Genomic DNA, 21,277 nt, shown 5'->3' with positions numbered 1-21,277 from the left:
AAATTGGTGACTGATTCCAGAATATTTTGTCAGCCTTATCTGCAGTCAGGAAATGAAAAGACATGTTTATCTTCTTAAATTCAACAGAATTAGGGATGGTGGGCCAAATTCAGCCTGGCAGGAGGACACTTTTGCTTCAGTGAATCTTCTGAGAGAGTTCTGTTAATTTATGTTAGGGCTTAATGTGGCTCAGTATGCAGCAAATGCAGTACACATTTTGGCTAACTTATCCTTGTTCCTGTTGAGCAGTACCCTATAGTACAGCTAGCCCTATTCAGTGAAATGAACCTATTAACAAAGGAAAAAGCTGCTACTTGTATGGTAATATGTCAGTATCTCACTCTGATGGTAAGTCCATAGTTGAATTATGCAAAGAATTAATAAATGCCACTTTGCACCAGTCGTGTATTTTGAACCTAGAGAAAAGTCATTGTGGGAGGTCCATCTCTGCCATTATAAAAAATTTCTTGGGAATAAAAGCAATGATCATTCTTAGCACTTTCATGGGGCTTTACAATAATTAACTAATGAATTCATTAAAATTCAGTGACAATCTTCCATTTCCTCCCATTAATATTAGACTAAGAAGATACAGTGGCTGACTGCATTCAGATAATTATTTTTCCACTTCACTGTCTGAGCCTTTGACATTTTAAAGTGATTTTAACATTATATTGCAAGGAGGAGGAGAAAGGCTATTGGTAAATGTTTATTAAAGGAGGAATGAACCTGAAAAATATGTGACCAGACTTTAATATCTAGATACGTGCCAGGAGAAAAATTCTTAGATTATCAGTTCCTTGCTGTAGAATTTGCTCTCCACAATAGTTGCTGGTTGCTATTTTTTATTACAGAAATACTTAAAAACTTAACTGAAGTTGATCTCTGTGTATAATTACCTGGTAGGGAATAATTGGTGACCTAAAGAGTAGGCAGAAGTAGAAACAGAATAGTGAAGTACTTTCTACAAGGTCACATGCAGGTGAAGAGCAACATTAAGAAGAGATGCAAGTTTTGATTCACACTCCAGTGCCCAGCCACTATGCCATGCTGCACTTCTTTTCTGTCATGTTACATGCAGATAAAGAAAACAGATTATCCAAGTCAGAGTAACATCCTATATGCAGGACAGATAGCTTTTGCAGCTGATGGAGAACTGAAGGCCATTTTTAAAAATAACAACCAAGGGATTTAAGAGTCAAACTTAATTTTTAGAAGTGATTTGCATGATTAGGAACTGAAGTGTTATGATATTCACCTCCAAGACATCCAGGTGACTTTTGAAAACTGGATATCAGGTTTCTGAATTATTTATCTTGAAGGTAAATTAGTTTCCTTAGATCTTTTACTCTCTATATAGAAATATTATCTTAGCAAGGTCTGTCAAATTTTATCTGTTAGATGATTTGAGACCATTAGACTTGAAAATGGTGTGAAAGAAAGATTCAGCATAGTGGATATATCATGATAACTGTTATTGCAAAAGGAAACCAGGGATCTATGCTGGAAAGGATGTAAGAAGAGTCCTTACGTATAGCCCAAATCCACTGACTCTGTCCATGTTACTACTCCTGGCAGGCTTGGTCCATGGTGGTGAATTATTGAGTTGGAATATCCTGCAAATATTCTGATGAATGCCATTTTCAAACAAAAGACAGTTCTGGATTTCCTGCCTCGTGTGTTAAAGACTTTTTTTTCCTCACAGCTCTAACTTCAGTTCTATACTATAAGTTGGTTTCAAGTCAAACATGCATGTATCTTTTCCCTCCTGTTTCTCTGTATTGAGTTCTAAACATCAGTAATTTCACTTTAAACATATTATAATGTATGATAACTTAAAATGAGAACACATTAAGTAGAGCTGTGGTCTCCTGAGGATTATGCAGAGGTTGTAGAAGGGCAACTTTTCTATACAGCTACTGTTTCATCACCTGTCTTCTGCATGTAGCTTTATGTTATTTAATGCACATTTTAACTACCCTGAAGAGAGGAATATATACACTTCTGTGAATAACTCACTGAATAAAATCCACGAGATAGCCTGCAATCCAATAAAACTTTCCCAGGAGTCTGAGATGAAGGCATCCACAACTACAGAAATAAGCCAATGTCTGTGGCTCCCTTATTTCCAGTCATATTTTGTTTCCTTCTTACCCTCTTTCTTATTTCTTCCCCTAAATCTATCTGTTTTCAACATAAAATGTTGTAGATTGTGAGAAACACCTCATCTTTTTCTTTACCCCTATTATAACGTGCTCTTCTGACAGGATGCCAATTCTAGCATTTAAAGTGTAATGGCTTTGTCATACCGATTTATTGTTTCAAGCAAGAAGTAATTCATAACTTGATATTTCTTCAGAAATAGGATCATCATTTCATAGCATTCAAAACAGCTAAAAGCTAAACAGAATATTTGCACATTATGAAAATATTTTTAAAATCTTTGTTAGTTTAGATCTTTTAGGATGGCAGTACTTACAAAGTAAAAGAACCTATTGGCTTATTAAGTTTTTCATCTTCCAGTGCCATTTGTGTTCGATATTAGGTAGCTTATCAGCCAAAAATGAGAAGAGGTTCCCTCCTTCTCACTCCCATTTAAGATCTTTTATTTTATCTGGCTAGCAATTTAAGTCCTTGTGGTATCTTCTTGCATTCTTTTTTCCTTGCTGTTCTAGAATGCTGGTTTTTTTGCAGAAGTCTTTCAAAATCATCAAATTTAATTTAGTAATGTAATTTACTGAATACAGTTTTCCTAAGTTGTCTTTCCTATATGCCCAAAGGTGTGAGTGTTCTATGTGGCCCACATGATTATATACTTGCCCTGTACAACAGCGATACCTAACTTAGTGGGCACTGGAAAAGCTTAGCGATATGGAAGTTCAAAGATAGGACAATAAGCTGTATGCCATCTTTTAATAAAGTGCATAGGAGAACAGTGATGATTTCAAAGACTCGCCAGTGCCTACAGTATAAACTTTGCAGATAGATTGTAATTCCAGTTTCTGGAAGTTGAATTCCCATTTCTTTGAATTGAAACATCCTCGTGTCTTTTCGTATGTTTTAGTAGCATGAGTACTGCCCTGAGACCTTTGTCTCATCTTCCAAGTTAGAGATAATAGCACTTCCCATCCTTGTGTCTATGTTATGCATGGGAGGACTATATACGTTTTTGAGATAGATGCATTTCACGACTGTAAGAGGTGACTGGTTATTTACGAAAAAAAGAAGTGTCAAATACTTTTTTTTTTTTTTTTTGTCAAAAGTAAAAGGTAAACATGCAGACAATAAACTACTGTAGAACCTAGATTTCTTCTCTATCAGTGACTATCTTGTTGAAAGGAATTCTGTGGTTATATTGAACCGGGGTTGGACTTTTCTCATAATTGGATTCAGTAAGACTTTAATGTTTTTATTTATGAACTAATGCTTTTAGTAGTGTTCTTCCAAGTTTATTGCTAGGTAGAAAAAAACAGCTTTGTTAAAATACAGCAAATATATCTTCTTGCACAGTGTATCTCAGTAGCTCCCTGAAACTGGGCAATCAGGTTTTCTTCAAATCCTATAGACAAAATGGCTCTAAATGAAATTCTTTTGGAGTTGGCCCAAATAGCATGGTGCAGACTTTGGTATTTTAGTAAAGATTCAGCATTAAGCTAGATAAGCTTTTGCTTAGACTGTTTGTCTTTAAAAAAGGTCTGACAATCTGCTGTTGGGGAGGTTTTTGGTTTTTATGTGTGGAGGAGGAAATGTTGCATGTGATGAGAGGAGGATAAATCTAAAGATTAAGATTATTCTGTGACCATGATACATAAAAGGAGGGTGTGATACCCATGGTAAACTTTTAATAAAATGTCTCGTTGTGGTGGTTTTGATGTTGGGAAACGTTTTGTGGAAAATCTGAATGGTCAGGATTGGCCACCAAGGAATATGAGCAGACTGACTAGCGGTAGTGAGCTGTGTTGTGGAGCAGTGCTCTAAACCACGTAGCCAGCCAGCACTCCTCCTTTCTCTTGTGCTGCCCAGTATAGGAAATGATGCTGTTGCGATACGCTAAGTCATCTTGTCCTGAATTGTAATAAAGATTGATAATACGAAGATTGACATTTCTAGATTTTTTTTTTCTTTAACTTTGAGAGGGTGTGTGTGAGAAGGATGTTCAGAAAAATATTTATGCCTTGCAATTCTAGTTGTGTTTAAACTTTCGTAAGCTGTGCCATAGGCATTAGTGAAAGGAGGCTTTGGCCCCAATTCCATTGGGAATTTGCTCACCTGAGAAGGACAAGAAAGACTTGGCTCACCATCAGCATTCTTCAGTTTGATTCCTTGTTGACCATTTAAAAATATTTGGTTTGAGCCCTTTTGTTTTATTTGGCTTCATCTGCTCCCCTTCAGCCAATTCCCCTGATTCATTAAATAGATCTTGGCACTGATCCTTGGCCACGACTGAGGAATGTGCAATGCAAATTCAGGAAGAGGAACAAAGGTGTCATAAAGATTACTGTGCATTGCCTTTGTCCTGCTAGATATCAGACTAGTCCCCTGGCATGACAAGAAAGCCCGTAGGCTATTCTAACTGCAGTGGTTACCGGTCACTGTACAACATGGTTTTTACAACTATTATGTTTCATGAATTGTAGTGATAATTTCTATTCCAGTTAAAGAGCTGTGCATGTGAAGGCTCTTGCCTTTAGTACTACTTTTTTAATGTCCCTGTGATGGTGGATGGAGTATGTGATCTTTAAGAAAATTCTGTGCTATCAGTGTACTATAGGTTAGAGAAAAATTGGGCCATCGTGCAATAGACTAAAATAAAATGTGTGTGTGTGTGTGTATACACCTGTACTTGTCTCCATAGTCTAACTGGTTAAGCACTTCAGTGAGTTCATCGTTTCAAGGACTGTTGCAGACATACAAAAGAAAAGAAATAGCGAAGAAGTACTCGGAGCCCAGTCTTCCTTAGCATCCTGCAACTGATCGAACTGAAGGGATCTGAGAACAAAATGGGGTCTTAAGCTCCTCTTTTCCTCCTTAAAAATACTCTAACATTTAGGAACTCACCGTATGTTTTATGCAACCCATTAGATTTACTGCAGTTACTGAGGTATTAATACTAATGCCATATCTTCTAATCTTTGCAGTAGTGTCATATTTCCTGTTGTCACTAAAGGTGCCAACTGGGACCGTTTTGTTCAGGTGACTTCAGCACTTAGGAGTTACTGATTTTTGGAAAATCTGGTCAGTTATTTTGATACCTAATGATGTCTCTTGAAAAATCTTTCCAATGGAACCAAATTTAATACTAAATTACAGGATTTTATCTCAGAACCCCCATACTTCTGCTGTAAGTCCATTAATTTCACTGGGTTTATTCCATTGTACGTTTTCAGTTTAAGAGTATATTTGGCCGTGATGTGAATGCAAAGCTGACTTGACCTTTGGGCTTACTGCTTTACCTGCGTACTTAGCCACGCTGAGAGTGCTTTCTCATCTGCTTTCTTCTGATTGTCTCTTAGAAGACAAAAATTACTGAAAGTAATTTTTGCTAGATATACAGCAGAAATAAGATCAGAAATGCCCCCCCCTTCCCCCAATCCAAAACTAAGGGATTGCTCAAATGTAGCTAATAGTTTAACTTTGAGCTGGGGAAAACTGGTATAAGATGCAGAAGTAAAAGATTTTAGGGGGGTAAACAAATCCCTATGAGTAACTAAGACTTGCAGCTCAAAACCTAAGTTAATACCTGGAAAGTTGGCTGTTGAAATATGTCAGAAAAACAGTGCTTTAAATGCATCTTTGAAGTATTTAATGCACAACATTCATGTTTAAATGTAGAGTTTAACTTCACAGTCATGGTGGTAAGTGCAATTTAATGGGGTGCTAATAGGTGGCTACAGCTAAGTGACATGAAAGATGTGAAGAGAAGACTCCAGGAGAAGGGATGTGTGGTATAAATACTGAGCTTACTGGCCAGGAGTAACAAAAAGCTGAATTTTACTTTTTCTCAGCTTCAGGATTTATTATGAGAGCGTGAATATTTACAAGTATATTCCTAAATTCTAAAATCCTGGAATCATGTATATTAAACTGAAGATGGGCTTCATATGTCACCTAGTCCATCATGGGATCACAGGCTAATGCAGGATGGAAGGGACCTCAGGAGGTCTCTTTTCCACCACCTGCTCAAAGCCTGCCCCAGGCCATGTTGCTGAGGGCTTTATCCAGTCTAGTCTTGAAAAACACTAAGGATTGGAATTGCACAGTGTTTCTGAGCAACCTGTTTCACTCTTTGACTGTTCTCTTTGTGAAAAAGCTTTTCTTTCCATCCAGGCTGAACCTCACTTGTTTCAATCTATGCTGTTTCTTTCTTGTTCTCCCACTATACACCACCTTGAAGAGCATGGCCTTGTCTTCTCAATAATCTCCTCGCAGGTGAAAAGGATATTAGGTCCCCCTGAAGCCAGGCTAACGTTGCTCCACGGAGTATATTTTTCCAGTGCATAGCCTGACTTGGCTTTACACATACCAAGAGCTTTATCTTTCACTGCTTCCCAACAGAATGTAACGTATCACTGTCAGGAAGTTATTACCAGTACTCCTCTCACACATTCCTTTCTTGATTTCCTTCTTACTTTATTTAAAATGAACATAAACGTTATGATCATACTGTTAAACAGGTTATTAGTGGAATGGGTAAGTGATCTTGGCCAATAGTTAAAACTGTGTCTAAACAGATGACTAACTATGGTCAGAATCAGAGCTGCCAAATCAAGGAAACTGAATGAAAGACTGAAATTCTGTGTCTAAATCTGATCTGGCAGTTTTACACTGGCGAATATCTGTTGACTTCCACTGCATTCCTGTTTCTGGTTTGAGAACTGAAAAAGGTCTGTTATATCCAAATCCCAATGTTGGGCAGTCTGTATGGAATAAGAAAGGATGAATGATCCCCTGCATCATTTTATTGATGCATCCTGAATTATCTTAATTTTTGATTTAATGCAAAGTTTCGTGACTATCCTTTGTAGATGCATTTTAGTTGTGTTAAGTATTTTTAGGTAGGTATTAGGAAAAGAATTAGTGTTTAAAAAAAAAAGCAGAAAAAAACCCCCAACAAACTTGCAGAGTTTGGTAGATAATATAGATAGATGATAGAACTAGCTTGAACATTTTCAGTGGTGGTAAATGATGCCTTGATGTCTGTTCTTCTGATTGTGCTTTTACACTACATTTGCCAATATGCTAGATCTGCTTTTTAAGCAATGAGCTATGGCCTTGATGTATCTGCAGTTGTGTTACATTCAGAGCAGACCTTTGTATTAATTGATAGCACAGGGAAAATTCTTTTGTGTGCAATTTTTTTCCCTTACAGGAAGAGTTTAAAAAACAAAACCTCTTGTAAAAATTCCAGTCTATACCAAAGAATTTTCCAGGTGCTTATCATCGAAGGGTGAGACTCTGAGAAAAGAACCTTAGAAGGTTATGAACCCCTGCGGAAGTGGTAGCAGTGTACAAAGGACTCAATTCTTGCATATCCTGTTTTATGTAGTCTTAGGAGAAACTACGTTGTATAGTATTTAAAGCAAAGGAAAATCACATTCTTAACGCATTTATTAAAAACAGCCACTTGGATGTTTTTTAATGATCATTTCATAGACTGGATATAGGAACGTGGCTGAGCATATCAAACAGCAGCCTCTGTGAATGTTTATTAATGAAATCTTGGAGCGGTTTGAAATTGGATGTACCAAAGGCATGTGTACTCTAGTGAGCAGCTGTCTCTGGTGGTGAACTAATCTGATGAGGGGAAAAATTGTGTTAGAGAGAATCTTTACAATCCAAAATCAAAATCTTTCACCAGCATCTAGAGAGCTTTATTGTAACCCAATATTTTGTACTGCAGAGGAGTGATGTTTAAAAATTTTTTAATAACAAGCCTTTAAACAGCTGAGAAGGAGGGCGAAAAGAAAGAAGATGTGAAATGGAAGATTGGAAACAGCAGAGAAAATTATTTAAAGCACATTGACATCCATGAAAGATTATAAAGACATCCTGAATGTACAATGGGGGGTATGCAAAAGGTGCTGGAAGGAACTTCCGCCAGACTTTCCTTTAATGCCTCTGCAGAATAACAATGAAGTAATTCTTTACAGAATGCCTCTTTCCTGAGTTCTTCAGCTGGCTCAGCCAACAGTTTTAGGAATGGATTGGTTCCCGTGAGCAGAAATGCCAAATATATCTCTCTTTAGATATAACATGTTGAATGGGGGACAAAAGGCTTTGGACTGCCTTGTGCATACCTGCTACTGTAGACAGTGGTCAGTGTTTCAATCCTGTGTTCTTTGTTACTAGGACAAGAAAAAATGTGCATCTGTGTTTTCTTATTACCCATAACTGCTGTGAGTTGCCTCTCATTCTTTGAAAATTAGAAGTTGTTTGTAAAGCAAAATCATTTGGAAAAGTGTATATACTGTATAATCGCAGTCCCTGAGTAATGTGATAGTTTTCATCTACAGTGGAGTAGATTTTGCTTTGTTCATTGCTGCTAGTTTACTTGGTTAAAGAGGATGTCATGAGGTAGTTTAGGACAGTGAAATTCTTTTCTGCAGCATGCTTATCAGTCACTTAACCCTTTTGTAAGTGGCTCAGGTATGTAAAATAGCATAACATCTTACCTGCTTTTGCAAAGTATTTTGAAAGCACAGTGTAATTTTAAGGAATTTATTAATTGTGTCACAATACATGTACCCTCCTCATCTTCTGTGATGTAGATCTTAATTTTGTCAGCACTTTTATCTCTTTCAAACACTTTGAAGGATCTGAAACATTCACTTTCTCTTGGCTCACCTTACACATTAATTGAATACATTGAAATTTGTTGAGGAGGATGGTTCAAAATATGCTTTTGCATTCTACCTAACCACTTTAAGTTGGATTTTATGGACATTCAGGGCACAATGTACTTACTCCCTGTAATTTTATTTAATTCCATTCCACTATATTCTTATGTTGCTAATATAATGTTTCCCATTTTTTTAGAAAAGAAAAACACTATCAGGTAATGATATGGAGCTCTCTCACATACTGTTTTGTATCACTGTTTCTCACTGTGTCTGTATTTTGGATAGATATTCAGCCTACCAAATAGATGTAAATCCATTGACTTCAGTGAGGCTGACCCTTTTTACACTGGCTGAAAACCTGTTCTACTCTATCCACAGTATTGCTCCTTGCATTTATATAAGTACAAGAAGGTGCAATTTCAGACAGTATAGGCTGCAAGCTCAAAAAAAAAAAAAAAAAAAATCTTTAAGAACCTGGGAACTGTGAATTGTGTGCTCAAATCCCGTAGATTATGAGGTGTGGTTTCATCTACGTCTAAGAACAGAATCTTAGATATTCTGTTGTCCTTATAGAAGCACAGATGTTCGCTGGTAGATGACCAGTGTGAGATGCTGCAGACGCTATGTGCCTCTGGATTAAAAATATTTGTAATGACAAGTGGAACAAGTGTAAAGATCTTTGTGCTAGTCACTATGGTAATGCTAACTTGTATTGCCAGACCATTCAAAAATTGTGATCTGAGCTCTGATCATGAAAAGGCAGATGCTAAATAGAGGTGCAGTCTGCAGACCCAAGAGCAGAATTTTACCTTTAAGCTTTAGAAAAACCTAGCTAGATGAATGGTGTCTTCCAGTATAATTTATCCTGTAATTACATAGTGATGATATAACATACAAACTAATACTGAAAAATATGTTCCTTTAAATTATTTATTTTTTTACTGGAATAGTGTGAAAGCATCATTGGGTACACAATGTACTTTAGAGAATTTGTGTTCTTCTCATAGAAATCTAATGCTTTTCATTTTCCTTAAGCATTTTCTGGAAAATAATTTGTGTCTGTATACTTGTGGCTTACAGAGCAAGGCTAGCATATACATAGCTCTTCTGGGAAGATGGCTCAAATGCCTGTCCTGTATTCTGTAAGAATCCTTGTACTCATTCCGCACATATTCTGCCAAACAGGCTGCTGCTTCATTTCTTCTATGCAGCAAGTTTAAAATCTCATCATATTTATGGTCCTCATTTGTCATCTTTTCTCCCGAGCCAGCCTCCTATTAGTGACTTCACTGCTTCTGCCAGTTCCTTAGGTGGAGATGGCTTAAGTGGGTGTAACCAAAATGAAAAATGTAGCTAAATTGGGTGACTCAGAGTAGGATGAGATAATGTGGCAACTGGCACTATTTTAAGCATTCTCTGTTTTGTTCATCTGACTCTGAATTATCAGGCCCTAAAGAAAATATAACGGTAATTGTGGTCCAGTTTCTCTCATATGTAGTCACGTTGTAAATCAAAACATCTGCATTATGGAGCTCTGAAATAAAGAAACACAGGCAAACTTATAACTCAGAACTTAACTCTTATCTTAAATGTATCGGAATGAAGAAAACAAAGCTCCTCTCAGAAGAGACAGAAAGGAAAGAATATGGTTAAATATGGTGTCTTTGAAGTGTTTCTGTTATGCCTTCTTACTATGCTTCTGCTTTCTCTACCCTTAGCTTTCTTTGGAAAGTACCTTAATGAATACAATGGCTCCTATGTGCCTCCTGGTTGGAAAGAATGGGTTGGATTACTTAAAAACTCTCGATTTTACAATTACACACTCTGTAGAAATGGAGTGAAGGAGAAGCATGGATATGACTACTCCAGGGTAGGTCCTATTGATTTATTTGTATTTTTTTAACATTTGGACATGACTGCACGAAAGCTGCACTTTATGGTTTCAGTCTAGCTAAAGAATTCTTTTCATACTTGAAAGCTGCTACGTGTAACATTAGCTACAACCCAACAGGCATCGTGTTTGGACTTTTCATTATCTTCCATTCTGCTAGGGTCATGTTACTGAAAACATTGTTAGCAGCAATGGAAGCAAACAAAATGTCCTGAGACTGTATTAGGTACTATGAGCTGAAGGTGTGAAAAAGGATTTAAATGCTGCATGATAACTATTTCTGTGCTTTGTACTTTAATTATTGTGTGCTGAGTCTGATTGTCATCTATTCCCCTGGTAAAGAACTGACTCCAGTGGAGTTACACAAGCATAAATGAGATAAGAATCCAGTTCCCTCCAGCTAGACCCATCTTTTTATGTTAGTTTAAGGAACTTGTTTCACAGCCATAATATGATGGAGAATTTATAATATCTTGGTATATCTTATGATAATTCTGAATGAGTGGAGAATTTAGACATTAAATTTATATCTCCGTGCATTGTTATAGGCGCATATGTTTCCTAATATCCTTGCAAGGACGTTATACCCTGGCCAAACTTACTAAAATGCTTGAATCATTGTCAAATGCGGTATCATTTTTTTTCCTCATCTAGCACACGTTACAGCTCAAAGTTACCTGTTTGCAGTCAGGTGTGTGTTTATTTCAGCCAAAAGTGTTATCTTTCCAAAGGAACCAGCTTTTGTGAATTCCTAAAAATGGCCTGAATTGTCTCTGAAGTATGATGATAAATAAATTTGTCCATAAACTGCTGTAGTTTAAGTAGTGTATAACTTATGAAGTTGACTGACTCTGGAGTGATACTAATTTGTAAGGTGTATTTGCTTAACAGGGATTTGGTTCGCTTTGTCTTACTGAGCACAAATCCTGCTTCCATATTTGTATTTCATTAGCAATATGTTCACAGTCAATTTTTCCTTTAAAAGGTTGATGTCTGTGTGATTTCCCCCTTCCCCTCCCCTATTTGCCATTTTTAATTGAATGTACTTTGTGTTGAAAGATAAAACTTAACAGGCTTCTACCGTTTCCTTTTCTATCACCAGCTGCTAAGGGGAAGGGGCAACTGATGTACAGAATTACTTGTCTTTTATTTCCTTTCTGATCTATGAAGAATGAGAGCGCTAATCTTTACAGCCGTGTACCAAAAATGTTATGATGGAAATATATCTCATGTGAAATAATGTCAGGCAAGTGGTATCATAGGGCACTGTTCCCCATTGTACCAAGGAGCCACCAGGGAACTTTATGTTCCAATAGCCTCAGCTCTGTTTTGTGTATGCAATACTTGAAAATGTTTAGGTTTTCATTTGGTTTAGTTTTTCTTACCGAGTTTGGTAATAAATAAATAAAAAAGTCTTATGAAAATATAAATGTTTTTATAATCTTCATATTCTTGCATAATACACAGCTATGGTAATAGATGATAGTGTGCAGAGCAACAGCACTTGTTGATGCTAACACTGGAGTTCAAATGAACAAACAGAAGCTGAAACACAAGACTGCTTCTCTTTCTTTCCTGCCATTTTTGTTGCTGGAAACTTAATTTGCCAGCAATGAACAATATAATCAGATTATTTTTTAGCCCTATCTACTTGACATAGTTAATGTTAATTATGTGCTAGTGGAAAACTAGAAAAAAACATTACTGATTCTGTCCTCCAAAGCAACTGCTAAGCACTTACTCTCTGAAAATCAAATCTTCACAAATTCTTTGAGATTTTCTAACAGGATATATTCTACTTTGATTTTTATTTTTCAGTTTCTGTCAGCTTTTTTAGATGAATTTTTAGTTTTGTATGCATTCGCACGGTCTACTACAACCTGTACAATCTGGAGCTTTTAAAAAAAAGAAATCAGTTAAGGGAAACGTTTCTGTTTGGTCTTTTGGCCTGGTAAACACTGGTTTTGCAAGGTTGAATTTGAATGATTTTCACTTTGACCAGGTGAAAACCTTCATCTTCACAATGAAGTTTGAAAACTATGCTCTTAATGGCTAAATGAAAGACGAGTTGCACGCTTAAGAAAGTGACCAACCAGCTTAAAGAACAGGCACATTTTAGATAAACGTCAGCGCATTTTTGAGAGCACTCCAGTGTTCTCTCTGAACTATGAGTATGGTCTCAGGTATTGAAAGTATGTTCAGAAGCCAGTTTTGCTTTGGTCTGGCTTATTGTACATTCTCCCTTCCCCTGCATATGCTTATGAATGGAGATCCTTCAGTTAACTCTGGTGGAATTACACCTATTTACACCTGCTTTCATGAGTGAAAATATCATATCAATAACAGTCATAATCATGGCAGTTTCATAACAGACATGCCTCGTGCTGGGACCAGTGTGTAAAATTATAAATGGAGACTTTGCCAGCCTTGTTCTGGGATACACAGGAAATAACTTGGGGAGAGTAAATACAGTCAATGAAAAAGGCTTCCTTTGATGAATGGTAAGCTGACTTCTCAGATCAAGGACATTGGCAGTGGTAAAGAGGGGTAAGTGTCTGAACCATGGACAGAAAGCTGTACTTAAAAGGAGATGCAATCCAATATGTACCACACCTTGTACTTGTTCGCTTGACCAGAGGCACACGTTATGTCTGATTTTACATTCAGCTGTGATGTGACAGTTGTTATTTTGTTTTTTAAAGGTGCAGTTTCATATCCTACTCATGTTTGAGGGGTATTTATATTTGCAGCATTTCCTGTGATGCAGCCTAAGAGAGAACATGGCTTGTCATTAAAAATACTGTCTTCAATCCGTATAGCTCCAGCAGGTATCAGAAGAATGATAATGATACTTCTTAGAAAATATATAGTCCATGTCTTCCAAAGGAAGTTTTCTAAATTCTCAGCAATTTATTTGATAGAGCTATATCTCTATCGGATTGTCACTGTGTCTGTAATATTGAATGAAATTTTTGGTCCAAATAGCCCAGCATCTTCTAGCTTTAGTGACTTCTGGTTCAGAGGGAGGTTAAGAAAAATGAACATCAAGCCATTTGGATTTTCAAAGCACTTTTATGATAAAGGTCAGACTATACACCTTGAAGATATTGACACCAAAAAGCAAAGAAATTGACGTGTAATTTTCTATTTTTTTTTTTTATTAATACCTGGTCATTGTATTTAGTATTGTGATCTTCATAGTGTAATTACACACTCTGGGAAGAAAGAGTCCTATTTGATCTTCTTTAATGTCATTCCTTTCTGAGAGGAAGCTGTTGCTTTTCGTATTTCTAGGCAGTGAAGAAAGAATGATTTGGGTTTAGTTTTTGAAGTTTTAACATCTGTAACTTACTCCCTCCTCCTCCCATTCTGAGTGAAGTAGCTTCTCTTTTCCCGTTTCTTATGATACTTCAGACCTCCCCTTCCCATCTCACCCCCCAGGTTGACATTATTTTTCAAGTATCTCATTATACTTTTACTTCTATTTGCAGGATTATCTAACTGATCTGATTACCAATGACAGTATTACCTTCTTCAGAATCTCAAAGAAGATGTATCCTCACAGGCCTGTACTGATGGTTATAAGCCATGCTGCTCCTCATGGCCCTGAAGATTCAGCCCCTCAGTACTCACATCTCTTTCCTAATGCCTCACAACACATGTAAGGAAAAATAAAACCCTTTCGTTTCCAGGTTCAGGAGTACAGAAGTCCTGGGTACCTCTGAGGGAACAATGTTTGCTTTGTAATACTCTTGGCATAAGTTTGTCACAAATATATAAGAAGATTTTTGAGATTTTTTTTTTTTTTTTAACCTCTTCAGACTAGTACAAGTATCTGGAGAATGGCTACTGCCTCTAGAACTCAGCATTGTAGCTCACTGAGATAAATGGAAAGATTCATGTTGAATTCATTGGACATTGTTACAACATATTTGGGAAGTAAAGCACTGTTTTATTTTGAGCAGGGGGATCAAAATCTGGTTCTTGGGCTGTAATCTCTTCAGGGGAAGAAACTGTGTCTCCCTGTCCTTATGTATAAACTGTATTATTTTATGGGTATTACCAAAAATCACATAGTATGCAATACTTATTACTCCTGTTTCATACATGGAAAGAAAGGAGATACAGGCCTGTAGCACCAAATTAGACAAGCTGTTTCTGAATGAACTGGTATGTCTGTACATGACCCAGTACAATGTCTTGAACGTGTCCCAAAAGCAGTATCACCCAGTTCCTGAGTTAACATGTTCATAAGATCCATGATGAGACGGTTCTTGTTTATAGCACAGACACATTTTACAGATACAGCTCTGTAATGCTCCATTACAGGCATCTCCTCACATGCTGATAAAATGAGTCGTTCTCCCAAATCACCTTTTGGCACAACTGAAAACATTCCAATATTTTTTTAATTACTGGCTTCATGCCTTCATTGATGTTCAAGATTTGTAACTTTCTTCCTATGTGCCCCCTTTGTGGCCCCCCCCCCCCCTTTTGTTTTTTTAGGGGGAATTCTGTCTTATTTTGGATTTGTGAATGAACTGGGAACTGATGGAAATAATAATCAATTGGTAGCAGAAGCTGCTCAGGACTAGTCCAAAGTCCAGTGAAACCCATTGGAGCTTTTTCACTTTATTTAAAATAAAGTCTGAGAGAAAAAGCTTCCTTTGTTCTATTGTCTAGGTATTGCGTAACTTAGAATTATATATTTCATTATTTTGTGCTGTGCTACCAAAGAGAATCTGTGTCCTAGATCTACAGCAATGCAGTATTTCATGTTTGTTTGCCATCTTATGCTCATTTATTTTCTTTGAAATGAAAATTACAGAAATGCCAAATGAGCAACTTCTTATAGCTTATACCCAGTATTGACCTCAGTCTTATTAGAAGTTCCTTTGGAAGACATTCATATCTCAGAGATGATAATCATTTATCAAGCAACAGTCTGTAGCAATTTAATTATGCTAGTCGAATGAAAAAGAGTAGAAGGATTTGAGGAAGGTCAGAAATGAAAAATATAAACTACATCTATTTTTCCTTTGCTCATAGTTTAAATTTTATTTTTCACACAAACTAGGTTTATCTTCCTGATTATAAAGCAGTTACACAAAACTATTTTTCATTGTAGGTGACTTTTCTTACAATGATAACAATTATACAGGAAGTGTCACTTCGTGGAAACAAGTTTTGTTTGTAAAGAAACAAATTATCTTAGTAAATTAAGGAACTGTGTTTTTCTTTTGGGTATGAACATAAAATAGGATTTTACGTACATCTTGTGCAAAGAAACGGCGAATCTTATTTTAAACAATTTTCCCAGCACTACTTAATAATAATCTGTAAGGGTTTTCATTGGCCTGGGTTTAAGATTAAATGTAAAAAAGCAGAACGTGCATCATTCCCTCACTGTGTGTACAAATTAGTTCTCTACTTTCCATTTTTTTCCCTTGTTCCCACATTCCAGGGAATCTCTCAGTGACAGATAAATCTGTCAATGATAAAGGGGTGCAGGCAGTTCTCAAGTGTTTTGTTGTCATGTGGATATGGTAGGGAAGGATCAGAACACAGGTAGAACACTTCTTATGAATTGCCCTAAAGCAGTAAGCAATACCCTGAACAAAGTCTTTGCCTAGTCCCGGAATCAGAAGGCAGTACACCATGTGGCATGTCTCTGTACCTCGTCTTGTGGCAGCACTGACAAAGTCTGCAAGCGGATTCTTGAGCTATATCCACAAAGCAAGTGCAGGTGTGACTGTAATGCTCACACTGGTTGACATACATACTGCATTGTGTAGCATTGGTAATAATAGCTAAAAGTTAGTGGTATGGATTTTAGCATAGACTGACAGAGTAGTTCTTTGCTTGGGAGCTCTGGTATGTACTTCTGTTGTTAATTTATGCTGTTGTTCTCTGGCTTCTATTACATATAGTAGCTGGTATGACCATTCCACCCTATACTGCAGTCTCTCCATCTTGTTCTATAGAGCTACTTTTCGTGTGCATCTTCAGTCTTTTCTTGTTTGAAAATTATTCACATCAACTAGCATTCACGTAGCAAATCCCTAGGCTACATGGCTGGTTTTCCTTTTTTACTGCCTATACTGATAGCTGCAGAGAATGCAACAGCTGGGCAGTTTAATAGTGATCAGAAATGTTATTTCTATAGAGGGTACATTTTACCACCCATCTTTTCCAAGGTCAAATGCAATCAGACTAGGACTTATCTCTGAGTACATTTGAAGAGGTTATCTTAACCAACTTCTAGGAGTGTTATATTTGTGTATTTTTCCCATAAGACAGACAAATCTGTTAAGTGTAAGAGGGTTACATTTGTAGTAATCAAAGAAAATCACAGGCTTTGGTTGGATTAAACAGTGGGAGGTTTCAAATCAGCCAGGAAATCACAAAGTAAGCTGCAAAGGAGTTTGCCAAGCATTTTTGATTCATTCTGGGCATCACATAGCAACAGTTTCCATAACTGTCAGCATTTTCAAAGGAGCAATGTCATTATTTCAGCCACAATAACATTCTGAAATTCAAGAGGCTATTAACAATACAGAGAGAATAAACACCAGCCCTTTCCTCCCTATATGAAGAAGCCTCCATTTGCCGCCTACGCACATTTTTCAGATAGCATCTAACAGAGGCTTTTGGCATAAAACATTTCACTGTCAGATTATTAATTTCATATTTATATTAAAACTCTAAGACTACCTGTCATATTCAAAGATGGGTTAGATACACGGTATTTTGAGGAGAAGTTTCAACTTATTACCATTGTTTATCTTAATAACTTACCCAGCTGCTCTGTTGCATATACAAAAACAACAGTAGATATTTGCCAAATAGGAGCTGAATTGATCAGGAAATTGTGTGTTGGGAAGAAGAAGATAACTGAATATCTGCTATTTTTTCCTGTGTTACTGTGTTACCCTCTTGGCTTGCACATTTGCATAGACTGAGTTTATTGCTTCGAATGAAAAAAGGAAGCCTCAACAAATCACTTAGGAAAAATAATTTTTAGTATTTTAGGCTCTGCAGGTGATGTATTTGAGCCAGGGTATGAAGAAATTGATAAAGATGGTTCTTAAGTAATAACAAACTTTTTAGGAATAGATATAGTAGTAAAAAAAATATTTCTTGCAAATGTAAGCTATAATATAGCTTTCTAGTGAGTTGGTGATGCAGAGAGTCAACATCATGGTAATGATACATCAAAATAAATCTTTTGTTTAGATCCAGCTAACCTAGAGCAATATAATTATGCACAGAAAAGCAATCTCTGGAACTGCCAACAACATGAAATTATGCACAATCAGTGATATTTCTCCTCATCACTTTAATGGTGTCCCAAGATCATGACAACTTGGAGGGGCAGCAAGATTCCAGGAGGACATTGAATCCAGCTCTTGGGATTTTGCAGGGACTTTAATTAAAGTTTCTGATGATCACAAAGGAGTTGGTGGCTGGGAAGTGTCTGCAAAATACAGTCCTGTTTCCCCTCACCCCTGCTTTTCTTGGCAGGTCTTTAAAATCGAGCTATGTATCCACTTCTGCTTGCCATGAGCTCACATGCAGTTTGATACCACTAGGTAGGGTGCCTGTGCTCCTCTGGATATGTGAGTGTGAAAGTATTCAAGTAGCCAGTCATGTTGAATTCAAAAAAGCTGTTAAAGAACATAGTAGAACCTTTTCAGCAAGTTCTATAGTTATTTTTAAACAGCTTGCAGAAGCTGTAATATTTGGTGCTAATGTGGGCAGAGTGAAAGCAAAGCAATTACATGAGTAGGAACTCTATAGTACCTGCTTCATGCAGATCATACTTGTGGAGTTGGACTTCTGAGGCTAGTCTCTTGGCCTTGAAATGTATCCATGTTAGTCTGAAGACATTGCAAAAACAATGTATTTACTCCTTTAATACATTTTATTCCCCACAGAGTTGTTTTTGTTCTCCCGTCTTTCATATAGAGCATAAAAGTATAAGACTTTTCCAAAGTAAATCTAATATTTTCCTGTGTGCCTCAAAGTCCTATAGTGTTGATCAAACAGAAATTATTGGTATACATTACTATGGCTTTTTTCTACACTGCTAAAACATTCTGGTTTTCTCTCTGTTCCTTAGCACTCCCAGTTATAACTATGCTCCAAACCCCGACAAGCACTGGATAATGAGGTATACAGGTCCCATGAAACCTATACACATGGAGTTCACTAACATGCTACAGAGAAAGCGCCTTCAAACGCTCATGTCTGTGGACGACTCTATGGAGATGGTAAGATTAGTAGTCACTTTTTTTTAGCTAAACAGGTGCTTGTTTCTTGAGTTAAGCTCCAAGCTGTGCTGTATATGAAGATAAGGGGGGAAGGAAGGAGGAGGAGGACGAGGACTGCATCAGTTTTTTAATAGTGTGTAATCCTCTCACCTCTGAGGATTTTGTCTCTCTATTCAGTGTGTAAGGATCCTCATCTCCTAAAGACAGGTACTGTGAGTTGGGTGGTGTGAGCGAACTGATTTGTTGCCACAGAGCCACTACTGATTAAGGGGAAGAGGGAGGGATCACCTGAAAAAACATACATCATAAATTCTAAAAATGTATCATCTGATAGTGAAAAGTCATCCTACAACCTGTTGGAAAAAACTACGTAACTGTGGGCCTATTTTGATCCTGTAACACTGAGTTTCTGAGAGAACAACAGCAGCAGCAAAAAGTGATGCTACAGGAGTCCTAACATGGAATAATCCCATGGTAAACCATGTCCAGGATGTTAAATGTTAGAAGTAAATAAATATATAGGTAGATTTTTTTTTGTTACGTCTGCATTATGTAATAATGAAATTTCTTTGTGCAAGCTGGGTGTCTTGAACAGAAATGTCTGAATTGGCTAAAAGCTACTCTGAAAAAGAATGGGTTTCTAGTTGTAAGAAGGCAAATTTAAAGGTGTTGCAATTCAGTGCTTATCTCTTGGCATTCTTATTCAAAAAAAGAGGAGTCCTGTAAGGTAGAGATGAGATTATCGGGATGGCATTGCATCAACTTGTTAGTAATGTCTTATAATTACTGATTCAGGCAAGTATGATCTCTGCTTCATATTAATGAACCTGTTTAGATGGATCAGATACCAGCATTAGGGGAGATTGGCTATTTTACTACACTATTTTGATTTTCTATTTAGTAAAATGGTTTCACTTTGGGTGATGCACTGCAGGCAAAATCAGTTGGATTGTTTTTCAGTTGTAATCGCACAGTTAGCCTGATCTTCTCTACTGAATTATATGCATCTAATAGTCTCTCAAAATTAAAAAAAAAAAAACAAAAAACAACAAAAAAAACCCCAAACAACAAACCAAAAACAAACAAACAAAACAACCCAAAAAAGAACCAAAAAACCCCCCCAAACCAAAACAGCAACAACAGAGTCTGTTTTCTTCTGTGCTGATGTGTTCTGGATCTGCGTGAGGCACCACTTTGGTGGTGCCCTACCACCTTCGTACCTTTGCAAGTGAAAATGTCACATAAAAATTGATCTTTGGTGCTCAAGTTTGTACATTTCACAAAAAGATTCTCATGCAAATCCATAGAAGCAACCGCAAACAGAGTTAAAGCCCCTCTTAATTCTCCATAGTGGGAGAGTATGACTGAGTGATATTTATCTGGAACAGATACTGCAAATATTCTGCATAATGGGGACTCATTTGTCTGAAGGCTAGATAGTTGAGCGTTGCTTAAATAAGTGTGAGATTCAAAATGCTGTCATTTTATTAAAATTGTTTGCTGCAGGAAAAAGATAAAGGTGGAGAGAAAATTTCACAAATGCTTATCACCTTGAAACTTTTATCACTGTTACCGTATGTATTTAGTACTATCTTGACAGCTCTCATGCAAAATACTGAACCCAAACGCTTTTGAAAAGGTGGCATGCTAATGTGTTTAGCTTAAAACAGAAAACAGAAGTTTGCCTTGTAATAGCCACAATATTCACTTAGTAAAATTATTATGTGATTATGGATTGTTCAGAATGGTTCATTGTGATAATTCAGTGCCGTCCTGAACTGTTGTTATTTATTTGTATATTACACATAGCCAGAAAATTATATCCAATATTCTACATATAGTGCTACTCAGTGGAATGAATTTCATATTTTGTTTTGCTTTTTTTCAGATTTACAATACGTTGGTTGAAACAGGTGAACTGGACAATACGTATATAATATACACAGCAGACCATGGTTATCATATTGGGCAGTTTGGGCTGGTGAAAGGAAAGTCAATGCCATATGAGTTTGATATCAGAGTTCCTTTCTATGTCCGAGGTCCAAATGTGGAGGCTGGGTCCTTGTAAGTTCTTGGCTATTTTATCTGTATGTATGCATATGTAGTGACCAGAAAAATCCTTTATGTTCACATCTCTAGTCATATTGACCTGGCATCCAAATGGAGGCACAAAGTTCTGCCCGTCCTGACTGACTTCCTGCTCATCTTTGGCAGAAAAATATGTCTACTCAGAGAGCAGAACTGATAGCCTGCGCTGGTATAACATAGTCAAG

At 36.9% G+C, this 21,277-nt stretch overlaps 1 protein-coding gene across 1 annotated transcript in view; it reads left to right on the top strand.

The window, feature by feature from the left end:
* The window catches only part of SULF2 (sulfatase 2), a 164,454-nt gene that overhangs the window by 109,780 nt on the left and 33,397 nt on the right, over window positions 1-21,277 (top strand). Inside the window, exons 5-8 of the mRNA XM_050907570.1 lie at window positions 10,559-10,710; window positions 14,223-14,392; window positions 18,854-19,004; window positions 20,893-21,068. Coding sequence (XP_050763527.1) covers window positions 10,559-10,710; window positions 14,223-14,392; window positions 18,854-19,004; window positions 20,893-21,068 — 649 coding nt within the window. The remainder of the gene's footprint in view (window positions 1-10,558; window positions 10,711-14,222; window positions 14,393-18,853; window positions 19,005-20,892; window positions 21,069-21,277) is intronic.

Source organism: Gymnogyps californianus, chromosome 17 (assembly GCF_018139145.2).
Source record: "Gymnogyps californianus isolate 813 chromosome 17, ASM1813914v2, whole genome shotgun sequence".
Classification (NCBI taxonomy): Eukaryota; Metazoa; Chordata; class Aves; order Accipitriformes; family Cathartidae; genus Gymnogyps; species Gymnogyps californianus.
The sequence above is the reverse complement of the archived record's forward strand: the minus strand, read 5'-3'. Positions and strand labels throughout refer to the sequence as shown.